At 46.0% G+C, this 15,160-nt stretch overlaps 1 protein-coding gene across 3 annotated transcripts in view; it reads right to left on the bottom strand.

Moving 5' to 3' along the window:
- Positions 1–11,309, bottom strand: part of HMCN1 (hemicentin 1) — a 166,567-nt gene extending 155,258 nt beyond the window's left edge. For all 3 annotated transcript variants that reach the window (XM_059854550.1, XM_059854552.1, XM_059854551.1), the window contains exon 1: positions 10,703–11,309. In XM_059854550.1, coding sequence (XP_059710533.1) covers positions 10,703–10,955 — 253 coding nt within the window. In that variant the 5' untranslated portion in view covers positions 10,956–11,309. The remainder of the gene's footprint in view (positions 1–10,702) is intronic.
- Positions 11,310–15,160: the final 3,851 nt, after the last annotated feature.

Here is a 15,160-nt window from a genome sequence, read left to right as displayed (position 1 = left end):
CCACAGATTACAAGGGGATATGCCTGACCTAAACCATTCTGATCCCCCTTAAAAATGCAGCACTGCAAACAATCCCTTTGCAAAATGCAAATCTTGGACCCAGAGTTCACCCAACAACAACTGCACAACATGAATTCACTGCCAGCATCACTGAAGGATCTTGTAAATCTGATCTCAGAGCAGCACACATCAAACAGGAAATCCTAAACACCAGCAACAGTTATAAAAAACACATTATGTTCAGCAATGTAAGTGAGGGGTAAAACATTCTCCCTGGCTGGAGTAATGAAGCACAAAAAGCAGCCAGCCCAGAGCGTATTTCATTGAATCCATCCTATTCCTTCTAACAAAACTGCTGATTACCAAGGCATGGTGAGCTGATCAAGTAACACCATCACTCTCTTTCAACAGAGAAACTGTTTCACCATTTGCAAACTGAACAACATATGTTCTCAATATTTCCTCTGATGCATGTGTCTCCTTCAAAACCAAAGCCACAGCATATGCCAACAATTAAATCATTGACTGGAAAATGTATACCAACTGGCATCTGAGGGCTGTCTGTCTAAAGGGTTCCTCCTGCCAGGCTTTAGGCCACATTCAAAGTACATTAACTAAATGAAATATCTGCTCCTTTTCCATAGTCCTTAATCTGGTTTAGCCAGATCCTCCACTGAGCAGAATCCACTCTAGTATGTATTCCAAGCAGCCTCTGATACACACATAAAGGATAAAGGACAAGTAAGAAAAAAGAAGACAGGGACCTCAAGTCATAGAATCACAAAGTACCCTGAGTTCATAGGGATCCACAAGGATCATCCAGTCCAATCCCTGGCCCCACACAAGACACCCCAACAATCCCATCCTGTGCCTGAGAGCATTGTCCAAAAGTTCCTGGAGCTCTGGCAGCCTTTGGGTTCTGACCATTCCCTGTTTTCACAGTACAGGGGAAACAGCTCTAAGGTTTCTAACAAGTTGGTCCAGCAGGATGCAGAATGAACATTGCATGATTCATTGAAACAAATCATCAACCCAACAGAAACTCCTTTTGCTCCTCATTGGTTAAGAAAAGCTCAAACACAACTTGTACCAGCACAGGGAGTCCCATTACTCCATGCCCCCTCTTCAGGACAGGTACTGTTCACTCTCTGCAGCTAACACAGAGCACACCTCTGCATCACCCAGCAGTGAGCTTTCAAAAGGCACCTGGGCATGGCCTCAGGCCTGCTCCTTATCAAGTCAGTACTGCTGGATGGCAGTGCAGCACACAGAGCAAGGATTAAGGATCACAGTGTCAGTTTCACCAATTTTCAGGTCTTGGGTGGTTCTTCTCTTTTGTTCTTCCCTGAGAACTCAACTTCATTCTCTTCCCTAGAGGCATTCATTCACTATTAATTCATGTCCAGAGAAGGGAACAGAGCTGGGGAAGGGGCTGGAGCTGCAGGAACAGCTGAGGGAGCTGAGAGAGGGACTCGGCCTGGAAAAGAGGAGGCCCAGGGGGGACCTTCTAGCTCTGCACAGCTCCCTGACAGGAGGTGGCAGCCAGGGGGGTTGAGCTCTGAACCCAGGGAACAAGGGACAGGATGAGAGGAAAAAGCCTCAAATTGCTTCCGGGGAGGTTAAGATTGAATATTGGGAAAAATTTCTTCATCAGGCACTGGAACAGGCTGCCCAGGGCAGTGGAGGAGTCACCATCCCACCAGGTACCCAAAAGACATGTCAATATGGCACTTGGGGACATGCTTCAGTGGTGAACATGGCAGCATTGGATTAGTGGCTGGACTCAATGATCTTAAGAGGTCTCATCCAACCTCTCAACAATTCACCTCCCTTAACAATTCTATGATTCTAATTCCCCACCACAAAGACATATTTTTTCTTAGTTTTCCTCTAGGACTGGCACTTGAAAAGAGGAAGCTCAGCATTTCAAAAAGGAAATACTCCAACTGGCCTCCTTCTCAACTTTCCTGTCATATTTCTGTGACAATTCTCTTTACAATCAACACTACTGCCTCAGTTAAAGTGAGATAAAGATGTATACAATATTCATGGCTCCTTATTCACTTCATTACCATGCATTCTCAGAAAATAATTGTTTTCTACAGATGAAAATGGGACACTTATCAGCCTCAGGGAGGGACAGCTTATTCATAGCTTAAAAGTACTTGAGGATCTGCATCAAATATCTGCTTTCCATACAGCAGTAGGAATTTGATTTGTGTGCATTTAAACCAATCCAGGAGATGCATGCAGCAGCAGAAATTGCTCTTTGCTTCCCATACCACAGAGCTCCCATCAAGACCCGTGGCCAGTGTTAAACAATTACTGCCATGAATAGGATTAATTGGGCTTCTCTGTGTGATTGTGTGAAATACAAGCTGCTGTAACCCCTGGGAAATAAATTCAGAGTGCAGGAGAGAAGAGAGGAAGGTGAATGAGGAAGCTTCTTTGTTTAAAAAGTGGTTAAGAAACTGGGAGGAGATCTCTCCATGAACTGTCACATACCTAAAAGTTGAGTTAACAAGGGTACTGTGACTTTTACGTGGGACACAACAGGTGAAGGATCCTCTGTGCAAATTCCAGCTCTAGGCAAAAGGTGCACACTGCTAACAAACAGCAAGACTCACCTGATAAATGATGCCAGTAGTAATTAAGACAGAACAGTACTGGAATACATTGTTAATGAGCTGCAGAGCTTCCCTTGGAATTATAACCACTTGGAAATGAGGAGAGCAAAGCAAAATAGAACAAGTAGTTTCCAAGTTCTGTAGGCAACAATTTCAAATGTAACATGAAAAATAATTTGTAATTCAAAGCAGAAAAGAATTATGTATTTGAGGCATTATCATTTTTTTCCCAAGGAAAGAATCTCTACTGTATCTTCAAATAAAAACATGGAGAATAATCCTTCCCCTTGACAGAAGGATTCAAGAATCATAGGGGAAATTCACCCTTGTGCATACCTTCTGGGCTGGACATACAGAGTTAAGACAGCAGAAAAATAAGTTGTAAGTGATGCTCTAACAGGCTTTTGGATCATGTCACAACTTTTTGACTGCCTCACAGATTTCGGAGCTTCTGGCACTGGCAATACTTACTGTCATCTCTGACCTATATAAGCAGCTACTTTTAGAGGGACCCCAGATAAATCCCTCTAGAGGAACAAGAAAACATCCATGCAATCACAGGGAATTCATTTTATAGATATCACAATGTCTCCGTTAAGGGTGACAATAAGGTTTCAAACACTCATTTCCCACACAGTTATCCCAGAAGCCTGAGAGATGGAAAATGTCTTTAAGTGCTTTAGACTTCATCCTTATCAGCCCAGAGCTTTTCACTTCCACAGCACTGGTGACAGCCTGACAGCCACTCACCTGATGACAGCAACAATAACACTTGGTAGTGGTAACAACACTCAGCAGTTTTTGAGCTTTAGGGAAGCAGTATTTCCCACTGAAATTGTGAAAGTGTGTGTCACTTGTGAAATATTAATAGCAATACTCCATCCGTTTTAGCAAAAAAGAGCAGAATTCCCATTTAATATTCCCAGGTCTGCTTATCATTCACCCTCAGACATACCAAGGCAGCACTGAACAGTTGTACCTTTACACTGCATCTCCTGAAACACCAAGGAAAAAACCCAGAATTTGGATGTACACTTATTATTTCTGTCACTGTGTATCTAAGTCCAAGATAAACCAGCTTCCAAAAAACCCCAAATCCTTACACATCCTTGAGTTTTCAGATGGGATGTTCACAAATTTGAGGCCACCAAAACACAGAGCTCTGACAGATTGGCTGTCACCAGCTTTAATCTGGTATTCTGTGATCCATCAGAAGAAGAGGGAGATGAGACTTCCTAAATTAGCACCTTTTTTTCCCACTTTCAATATTGGTAGCAATATAAAAGCCACTCAACTCTCAAATAAGACAACTACTTGAATTAAGTGGAGAGCATAATTTTCTTAGCCTCTGACCTTACTCTTTTCAAGGACAATTGAGGCAATTCTTCTCTATCTATCTGTTGTGGTTTGGCACTGGCCCAATGCCAAGCACCCACAAGAGTCCCTTGCTCATCCTCCCCTGCCACAGCTGGGCAAAGGAGAGGAAAAAAAGTTTAAAAAGTCTTTGTGAATTGAGATAAGGACTGCGAGAAAACACTTCAAGGGCAAACTTAAGGTTGCAAAGTGAATTTTATTGCTAATAGAACCAGAGGGGGATAATGAGAAGTAAAATAACCCTGAAAACACCTTTTCCCCCCAGCCCCTCCCTCCTTCCCACTGACAGCACAGGGAGACAGGGCAGGGGGGTTTTGGTCAGCTCATCACTGAGATTTTCTCCTGCTGCTAAGGAGAGGAGCCCTTTCCCTGTGAGACCATGGGGTCCCTCCCACAGGAGACAGTTCCCTGTGAACTTCTCCAGCTGCTTGAGTAGCAGCCAAACCACACCTGCCACAAGGTGAGTCCCTCCCATGGGCACATAGCCCTCCCAAAATTGCTGCGGCGTGGGGCTCTCTTTCCATGGGGTGCAGTCCTCCAGGGACAGGCTGCCCTTGAGAGGGCCCCCTCTCTTCACCTGGCCAGAGGGCCTCCTCCAGGTATCTACCTGCTCTGGCATGGGCACGTCCTCCACGGGCTCTGGATGGATCTCTGCATCCCCTGTAGATCCCCACAGGCTGCAGGGGCGCAGCTGCTTCACCCTGGTCTCACCACAGCCTGTGGAGGAATCTTGGCTCTGGTGCCTGGAGCACCTCCTGCCCCTCGTTCTCCACTGACCTTGTGGAGAAGTTGGTGTTGCCATGTTGTTTCCCTCACATGTTCTTACCTCCTCCTCCTCTCTGACTAGGAGCAAAAATCCATGACTTTGTTTCAATTTTCTTCTTAAATACATCATCACAGAGGCGTTACCAGCCTCTCTCATAGGCCCAGTTTTGGCCAGCAGCATGTCCAGCTTCAAAGCCATCAGAGATTGGCTCTGCTGGACAGGGTGGAAGCTTCCAGGAGCTTTTCACAAGAGCCATCTTTCTGACACCCCTGCTACCAAAAACCAGGTCATGCAAAACCAATACATTATCCTATAAAAACTATGGGATTTTGAGAAGTACCCAGTTTTCACAAAATATTTGCCCACAGAAACTTCACTGGTAAACAGTTTATTTCTTCAGGCAACTTAATAATTTGTATATTTCAAACAGAAGACAGTTTTCTAACAGTTTTAAGCAGTTTTACCTACTCAGGAAGGTAAGGAGGCCTCCGGAATGTGGACAGGAACACAGGGTCATATTCCTCTCCCTCTTTCAGCTGTCTCCCTTCTCATTATAATTATAAAATCTCAGGCTGGCTTCGGTCAGCAGGGATCTTTAAGCCCACTAAGATCTTCCTTCCACTCTCCCAGGTTGCTCCAAGTGACATCCAACCTGGTCTTGGACACTTCCAGGGATCCAGGGGCAGCCACAGCTGCTGTGACATCAATCTTTTCTCATGCTGCCCCCATCTCACTTCAGTGGTGTGGGCAAACTCAGATACCAGTACAGAATATCACTTTTCCCTTAAACTTCTTCTCCCTGCTTTGAAAACCACTGCTGCAGTAGTGCTTCTCCACAGCCATGTTCCTGTTCTTTATGAAACTAATAACAAGTCTTGAAGCACTTCTACCCCGCAAAGGAAGCAGAGGAATGCTGAAGACAATGCCCCTTTTCTTCAGGCTATACCAGAAGGGTCATTCTTCATCTGCTCCAACTGATTTACACACATTCAGCCTCTGCCTGAGAAGTTTAGACATCTATAAATCTGAGAGTAAAGCCCAAGATCAAAGACCTCAAGTGACAGAAGAATGCAAAAGTGCAGGGCAACACATGGGAGAAAGGCTATCAGGAGAGCTGGATGTGAGAGGCAGAGGCTGTGACATCATCTGTGATACCATCCAGCTGAGGGTACAGCAAGGACACAGAAGTGCCTTCCCCTCTCCATTATCCATCTGCACACCCACAGTACTTTTTCTGTCAGGAAGTATGAAAAACTTTAACTCCATTAATAGCCTAATTTTAATTTCACAGAATTCCTCCCCTGGAAAAAACATTACTTCTTCATTATAACTTCTAAAAAAAAAAAAAAAACTATCAAACCTGCAAAGCCCAAAGTTCCCAGACTTTTCATATGACCTCCTGAACTTGATCCAAGCTAGTATGTGGCTCAGCAGCCTAACCATGTTCCAGACACAGCCCTGCCAGTCTGTTAAAGGAGACTCCAGTTAAACATAACTACTTGCTTCACTATGTGCATAACTTCACTTCAAGATAGGAAAGAGCTTTAGTCTCTCAAAAGAGAGGAGTGGGATCAAGGAAAAAAAAAATTATTCCTTGTTCTCCTACACACTTTCTATGTGACTTAAGTTCAATACTGTTTTCCCATCTAAACTAAGCATTATTAATGTTTCCCTTTTCTCACACAGTGTTTTCCATTTGATTTGTAAGCAAAGGGTCAGGAGATGCTCAGAGTTCTGTAGATACTGCAGAGTATGAACAGGCAAACACCATTCTCTACCCTAGGAAGTCCAAAGGTTACATATTCCCTTAATTTTTGTCTTAATTAATTACTGGAGTTTGGTCTATAGAATAGCCATTCACACTAAAGGAATGCTTGATTAAATCACACAGAGTGAGTTATGACTGGTATAATTCCATTAGCTTTACAGAAAAATAATAGGGATGAATTAGTCCTCTCAGGCTTATTTTCCATTCCAAAATTCCTTAATGGCATAAAGAAAAAATAGCAAAGCTGGCCACAGATGTTAAATAAAGACATTCCAAGTCCAATCCCATTTCCACAGGATACAATGGGAGTTAGGAGTTAGTAGGACATCAGGACCCACAACACGCAACTACAAAAGCATTTGCTGATCTCCAGCTTTAGCTCTAGTTCAAAATTTTCCTGTGCCAACTCTTCTTAAATCTGGGACAATTTTCCACCCCCCACGCCAGTTTTTCCATTGAACACAAGTCTGGCAAGAGCTTTCTTAGTCAACAGCCCTTTTCACTATCTAGAAAAGTTCTGTGATCACATTTAGGCATTGAAAGCCCACAATAAAAAAATTCCCTGTAATCTGTTAAAGCCCTGGACATAGTTATTCACAAAGTAGAATCCAAAGCAAAAGGTTTTTCCAGAGTTGAACTCTCTGCATCCCACCAGATGGTACACAGTATAGGAATATGAAACCCATGACAAATTTTTCCATAAGCCATAATTCTGTGCCAAAAGCCTCAGGTTTGATACTAAAATTATACTTGTATTCCTGTTCCACCAAAATCCCACTGCAGTAGGGAAAACACTACATTTAAATCTACCATCCCACTCCAGTGCATTGGCACATCACAATCATGGAATCACAGAACCATTCAGATTGGAAAAGACCTTTCACATCACCAAATCCAACCATCAACCCAATACCACCACCACTAAACTTGGTCCCCAAGTGCCACACGCACTTGGTTTTTGAACACCTCCAGAGATGGGGATTCCACCACCACCCGGGGCAGTCTTTGCCAATGCTTTACAGCCCTCTCTGTGAAAAGGTTTTCCCTAATCTCCAACCTGAACCAGCCCTGGCCCAGCCTGAGGCTGTTCCCTCTCCTCCTGTCCCTGTCCCTGGGAGCAGAGCCCTACCCCCCCGGCTGCCCCCCCTGTCAGGGAGTTGTGCAGAGCCAGAAGGTCCCCCCTGAGCCTCCTTTTCTCCAGGCTGAGCCCCTTTCGCAGCTCCCTCAGTTGCTCCTGGTGCTCCAGCCCTGTCCCCAGCTCCACTCCCTTCCTTGGACAAGCTCCAGTGCCTCAATACAGCACTAATAATGCCACACTTTGAGTTATTTAAAAATCCTCCCATATTCTGCTAGACTACATTTATACAAAATAATTTACAATCCAGCTGTATCCTATGGGATGCCAAGTTCACTCTGCAATACAAACTAGGAAAACAATAGAGTTCAAAACCAAATCCACACCCAATTTAAACTGCAATTACCTATCAATAGTGAATCTGCATCAGGGCACCTTTATACAAAGAGAAGCTCCTTGGACCTGAGCCCCAACTGTATTTGTACCCCTTGTAGAGTCCCATCTGCCCCACGGATCACAGCACCTCACCAAAACATCCAGAAAATTTGCCTGTGAGGCAGCTACATATAAAGCTCGTTTTTTAGAAGAAGATTTAAGTGAATAACAACACAACTTGTAAAAAAATAATTTCATGCTCATTCATTCAGTTGAGCAACCTTCAGAAAGAACAACACTAGGTAAACGAATTGGATACTGTGAAATAGTTGCCAAGAAATATTTTTATGAGGTTTCTGAGTAAAGTTACTTCTCTATAGATTAAAATAAAGAGGCTGAAGTGGTCACAACTGCATTTCTTACATTTTCGTTTCAAGTGCCTCAGCATGGTCATTATCAGGTGTACACTACAGATGACCAGCAGTCATCTGGACCTTACACATAGATAAAATTCAAGACATTGGCCTGTGGTGTGTCTTTAACTCTGAGAAAGACCAAATAAATAGTTTTCAGAAAACAGTACAAAATTAAGTTGAAAACTGTCCATCCTCCACTTTGAGAGAGCTCTCTGCCCTCACAAGTTATCCAAGAAGCAAGGCCCCCTCAGGGAAGTTGGACTTCCACACAGAGAGGTGTAACAGGATACTCTGAGGCACATTTGCCAGCAGCTCTGGGCTGTGCAGGTCAGTTCTCTGCAGGTTTAAGTTTCAGTCACTCCACTGAATGAAGTGTAACAGTTGCCAAGGAAAGGGATCTCCTGGGCAAAGAGAGGGAATGGGGGAGGAGGCAAGGAAGCAAGGAGTAAGTGAGTGGGAAAATGTGACTCAAGCAGGGGAAGGTGGCAGTGGATCTGTTGCTGGTGAGGTTTGTACAGAGCAAGGAGGAGTGGTACAGCAAAGCATAGTCAAAGGAGCCAGTCTGAAACACAAGCAAAGGACCAGGAGAGGTAGTGGGAGCAAAGACAGTGAGGAGGACACAAAAAAGGACTGAAAAGGTGAAAATGTGCAGAAGGAAAATTGAATGAAAACATATGAGATGAAAAAGAAAACAGGAGCTATTGAAATAGACAAAGTGAAAGTGATCTGTGATGAAAACTAAGCACAGGACTACCCACGAGAGAAAGCTGAGACTTCTTTCTACTGAGCATGCACAAGAACAAAAGACCACCACACAAACCTGCAAATTAAAAGTGCACCACACAAGATCTTCTGGCTCTTGTGGATGGAATAGTTACCCTGTCACTCTGAAAAAGAGAACTATCAACTCCTACCCTGAATCCCTTTCTGCTCACTAAAGTGAAGATAGACTAGCATAGAGAGAAAATCAAACCAAAACACTCCTAATGCATCCTCCTTGATTTTCGGGCCATTCCATGGAAAAAGAGCTCCAAAGAGATGAACTTGATTTTCCAGAAGGGTATAAAAGAATTCTAGGTGCTACACTTGACCCAAATCTTTCCCTTCTTGTTTATTTCTGTGGCATGATGCTTTTTAAGTCCCAGTAAGTTTGTTCCATAAAATATCAAAAAACAGGGGGAACAGAGGGAAAACAAAAAGAAAATGTGGAAACAGTAAGGACCCTTTTGTGGTAGAACACTCTGATACTACAATGAAGAGCTCTGTAAGAAAAAAAAAGAGAACCTATACAAGCTATTCCCTCTAATTTTCAAAGCACTTGGTTTAAGGTATTTACACCAATAGCAAACATATATCTTGTAAGCAGAAGTATCTGTGACTGGGAGGAATAGAGTGGATGTCCATTTTTTTTTTTTCTGACATTCCTGCAAAAATTGAACTCTTAAGCATTAAGCATATTCTGAGATACTCCATGGGAACTAAAACCAAAAGATAATTTTCAAGGGCTTTTTCCCACTTTCTGATTATTTTTTCTTTTTTTTTTCTTCTTTTTTTTTTTTTTTTAAGAGAGTTTTTACTGCACAGTACAGCACACATCACCAGCCTGGGGCATCCTGTTCCTATTTCCTCTTCAAGTCAACAGAAGAATTTGACAAGCAAAGAAGCAAAGAGGAAGAAAGCCAGAGAAAAAGGAAAGGAAGGGAACAAAAAACAGATGCTGTAAGAGAGGAGCACATGATGTACAGCAGAAGGGGGGGGGGAAAAATAGAAAGAAGACCCCAAACAAAAAAAAAACCCCACACCATGTTCATTTCACTGCCAGTTTCTGAATATAAACGTGGTATAATAAGACAAGAGGAAGAGTGCAACTGCATTATTCATGTTCTTAAGTGCGCTCTCTGGAAGGGCATTGGAAAATAACTCAGTAGCACCGTTACCACTACACGTGCAGTTCACTGACACTACTTCAGCTCGTATCTGGACAATTAAGAGGAGTATTTGATCCCTTAAGCTACTCCTTGGTGCACAAAGCGCACTTAGAGCCCACTCCAGTCTATCCTGAAGACTTTGGGAAGCTTTGTAGAGAGATAGGGAGGTGATGGTCACAAAATGTTACTCGCCCTCGGCAGTGAAACGCGTGCGGCAAGAACTACTACGATGGGATAGGAATACTTGGACTCCAGTCTCTGCAAGCGCAGGAAACCCAATCTTTTGCCAGCCCTCGGGAGCTCTCTGCTGCCCTTCCCGCCTCCTGCCCACCTCAGCCAGGTCCCGCTCGGCCCACCGGGGGGAATGCCCTACCTGGGTCGTGGAACGGCACCAGCGCAAAGTTGTACAGCGGCCGCTTGGGTCTCTTCAGCGATGTCTCCAGGATCTTGGATGCGCCCTCGATAACTTGCACCAAGTCGTCGTACATGGAGCCGGTCACATCGAAGACGAATGCCAGGGTGGAGGCTCCCTCAGGCACCGCCTCGGGCTCGGGCACGGCGCGGGCGCTCAGGGCGAGCAGCAGCAGCACCGTGCCCAGCGCCCCGGGGCTCCCACCGACAGCCATCGCGCCGGCCGGGAAAGGCACCGGGGGCAGTCGGGCCAGGGGAACGGAGACAGACCGCGAAGAGCGCGGGGACAGACCGGGACGAACCGTGGAGAGAGTGGGGATGGATCTGGGACGGACCCGGGAGAATACAGGGATAAACCGGGACGGACCCGGGAGAGCGCTGGGACCGACACGGGACGGAGCGGGGAGAGCGCGGGGATGAACCAGGAAAGCGGGGACAGACCGAGGGGAGCAAAGACCGAGCGGAGCAAAGACCGAGGGGAGACAGCGGACCCCGTCGCCCACCGCCCGCTCCCCTCAGGCGCGGCGCAGGAAGCACCGCCGCTTTTGTCTGCGCGCGGCTGCGGCCCCGCTCCGCCTTCCCTACCGGGCAGGGCTGGGGCAGCGCCGCCCCGAGGGACAGGGCTGAGCCCCGGCCGTGCGGCGGGGCTGCTGCTGCCAGCCGGGCTGGGAATGGAGCTGCGGCTGCCGCCCCGGGGAGCACCGGCTGCGCATTGAGGCGGCGCCCGACCCGGTCCCGCCTCCCGTGGCCCGCTGCGGCCCCTGTCCTCACCTGGGGTCTCCCCCTCACTTCGGGGTCGGCGACCTTACGCCGGGGTGTCGCCCTTACCTGGGGTCACTCCCTCACCTCGGGTCCCTCCCGCATCTCGGAATCGCCGTTCTCACGCCGGGATCCCGCCCTCACTTGGGGGTCCCTCCATCACCCTTGGGGCCTCTCCCTCACCTTGGGGTTCCCCCCTCACTCCGGGCTTCCATCCCTCATCTGGGGTCCTGCCCTCACTCCGGGCTTCCATCCCTCATCTGGGGTCCTGCCCTCACTCCGGGCTTCCATCCCTCACCTGGGGTCCCTCCCTCACTTTGGGGTCCCGCCCTCACTCCGGGCTTCCATCTCTCACCTGGGATCCCGCCCTCACTCCGGGGTCCTTCCCTCACCTGGGGTCCTCCCGCCGCCCGCCCCGGGCAGCCCCAGCAGGACCTGTCCCTCACAAGCCGGGGTCTGTGTCCGCACCTGCCGCCGGTGAGGGTGGCGGTGCCAGCTCGTCCCAGAAGAGCAGGGCTAGATGGGATATTGGGAAGGAATCGTTCTCTGTGAGGGTGGGGAAGCCCTGGCACAGATTACCCTGAGAAGCTGTGGCTGCCCCTGAATCCCTGCAAGTGTCCAAGGCCAGGCTGGACAGAGCTTGGAGCGACCTGGGGTAGTGGGAGGTGTCCCTGCCCATGGCAGGGGGTGACACTGGATGAGATCTATGGTCTCTTCTAACCCAAACCATCCTGGGATTCTGTGATTTTTAGTGTTTTATTATTGGAAACGTGATACAAGACTGAAATCACTCTGACATGCGCTACTGCCCTGGCTGTCCCTTGGCTTCAGTTACACATCCACAACTACTACTGAAGCCCTCCTCAGTGTCCAGGAGCATACCCCTAAATTTAATAGTTTAAAGGGAGTAGAAAAGACTCCAGACTGTGACCACGACAATGGCACCAGCCACTGTCAGTTTTCTGGTGCAAGAAAAAGCCTGGAAAACAAAGTAAGGGAAGTGACCAGAGTGGAGTTTTAACTCCGCTCAGGCGATGGAAGAGATTAGAGGTTTTATATTTCAGGCCTCAGTTGTTAGGGATGCAGCAATGTCCCAGCAGGCATCATTGGAAAACTCAGTCCTGACCCAATGCCACACAGAAGGGCTCTGCAGAGAGTCATGAGCCAAATTCCCTTTGCTCCAGCTCACCTCGGTGCTGCTGTGTAAGCTTCCTTTCCATGGGCTGCCTCCTGTACTGTGGGGAGTAATGGGACATCATTTTAAAAACCAAGTGGGAGGGAAATCCCTATCCTTTGCACAATGTTCAGTGCAGCTCAGAAAGGTAGACCGTGAAGTAGGATTTACCTCATTAGTTTCCATCCTTATTTTACTAATCTTCAAACTGCTGCTAAAACTGTGCATTGTTGTGACTGGAAAATAAATCATGTAGAAACATTGCTTATCCTAATCAAGTTATAAGCCTAGAATTGAATTATAAAAAGCAGATGTTTACATTCTTTCTCCCCTTCAGCACTGATGTCATGAGAAGGGAGCACATAACCAGAGCTGTGCGAAGCATTCACAATAAAACCCCAAACCATGGAAAACTTGTCTCATCTGTAACTCGGCTAGCAGAAAACTAGGACCAGGTTTGTCAAAAATACTCACAAATTGTGTAAGGGGAGATGCACTCACGCCATTAAATAGGAATATGTATTTCGAACATCCCAAGGACTGGCAGCATTTGGATTTAAGGATTGCCTTCAGTCCTTTAGGAGGACAAATTCCTGTTATGTTTTGTATCATAAAGAAAGCCATCATGTTCTTTCTGTCTCAAATTATTTCCCAATTTGCTGTGAACAAGAAAGAACAAACCCAATGGCTGTATGAAAAAATAACCCTGTGGGGTACTTACTTCTGTGTCCCAAAACACACACCCCTGAACATGGCTTTTAAGGTACCACATAAAGCAAAACCTTTATTTTGTAACAGTGGAAACTGATTCTTATTTTGGTTGCCTCACACTTTCCACTATAAAATAGCCTTGCAGCTTGGAAGCTCTGACACTATTATTCACAGCAGGCCTTTGAAATTTGCAGAAAGTCCTGTAGCAAGAGGAACAACTTTTTTTCTTCTTCTCCAATGAAATGGTTTTCATAGTTTGCCAAAGATTCATCTATTGAAAAAAAAAAAATTCTTGTTTTCCTTCTGACATGCTCTCCAGTAAGGTTTTGACCTGATGCCAGAATGAGAGCGAAGCACAGGCACTCTGAGGTCAGGCCAGGCACTGTGGGAGTGCTCTGTGGCAGGAACACCTGGGGATTGTCAGGGTGGGGGCTGTGGGCAGGGCATGCAGGGGAGCAGGGTCAGGGTACCCAGAGGGAGCAGCCCTGCCTCTGCCACAGCGGGTGTCACCCTCACGAGGTCCACTGGAGTCTCCTTCAATGCACAGATATTTCAGTTGTATTCACACTTTCTAATTCTGAGTGTTTTAACTTCACCTTGATCATCTTTCTGGGGGCTGGAATTTAACATTTTCTTTTTGCAATTTGGTAGCATGGAAGAATCCAACAGATGTGGTCTTAATAGTGTAAATCCCTGCCACTGCCACTGTACTGTCACACAGAGTGTGGGCAAGATGTGGGCCAGCTGACCTTTAGAGGTCCCTTCCAACTCAAACAGTCCTTGAGTCTTTCCTTATGTATTTATCCTGAACTGTTGTAAAGTATTAGCTGAGGTGGAGTAAAGAATTAAGTTGTTTAGTTCCTTTTTCTAGTTCATCTCAGTTAAAATGAATAAAATTTGTATACTAGCTGAGAAGATTGGCAAGGAAATACTTTTCACCCTTTGTGTTTCTGTCTGAATCTGCTCCGTTTTGTAATTTGCAGCTAAAAATAGTTACTGTCCAGTGGCTGCTAATGAGGAAAGAGCTGACTGTTTCATCCTCGTTTATAATAAACAAGACTCCTCTTCAAAAACCCAAGTTTCCATCTGAAGGAGAACATCAAAATGATTGTTTTTAAAGCTGATACTGCTCTCTAATTACAGAGCAACTGCTGGTCCCAAAACAGATGCTCCTCCTGGGATCCCATGGACCACTCGCAGCAGGCTGCATCCACCAGAGCTCTTTCTCACGACACCTCTCTCCTGGCCAGCAAGTTCTGCACGTATCCCAGATACTCTGGGCTGCCTTATCACAGACACTTGACAATATTTTGTTTCCTCTGGAACTCCATTATGCTTTTTATGCATTTATGCATTTAAAGCTTTTATTCCTACTCCTCCTAAAAGTCCCATCCCTCCTTTTCTTCTTTATTTTTTTGTTTGAACTTGATTAATTGTGGAAAAGGAGGGAATGGCTGCTGTTCGTTTTGGGTATGTGGCTTTGGCTCTCCCTATGAGAAGTGTGTGTATTGTAGAGTGAGATCTCTCCAGTTCACTGACTGTATTTTCTTAGCCAATCTTTAGTCCTGTCTTTCTATTTTATGTATGCAGGCACTCTGGTCCTGCATATGAGAGTTGCAAATTCACTGCTCTAAAACTAAAAATAACCTTTTTTGTCTCAAATTCTTGCATGCAGGCAGAACCTATGCTCCTTCTGGCAAGGGCAGGGTTAAAGTGCCATCCCAGGACAGGAATGCTACAACAGGAATTAGCAGGTAGGTCAGGAGCCTGGAAGCA

The sequence above is a fragment of the Haemorhous mexicanus genome, chromosome 9 (assembly GCF_027477595.1).
Source record: "Haemorhous mexicanus isolate bHaeMex1 chromosome 9, bHaeMex1.pri, whole genome shotgun sequence".
Lineage (NCBI taxonomy): Eukaryota > Metazoa > Chordata > Aves > Passeriformes > Fringillidae > Haemorhous > Haemorhous mexicanus.
This window is presented reverse-complemented; position numbering and strand designations above follow the sequence as displayed.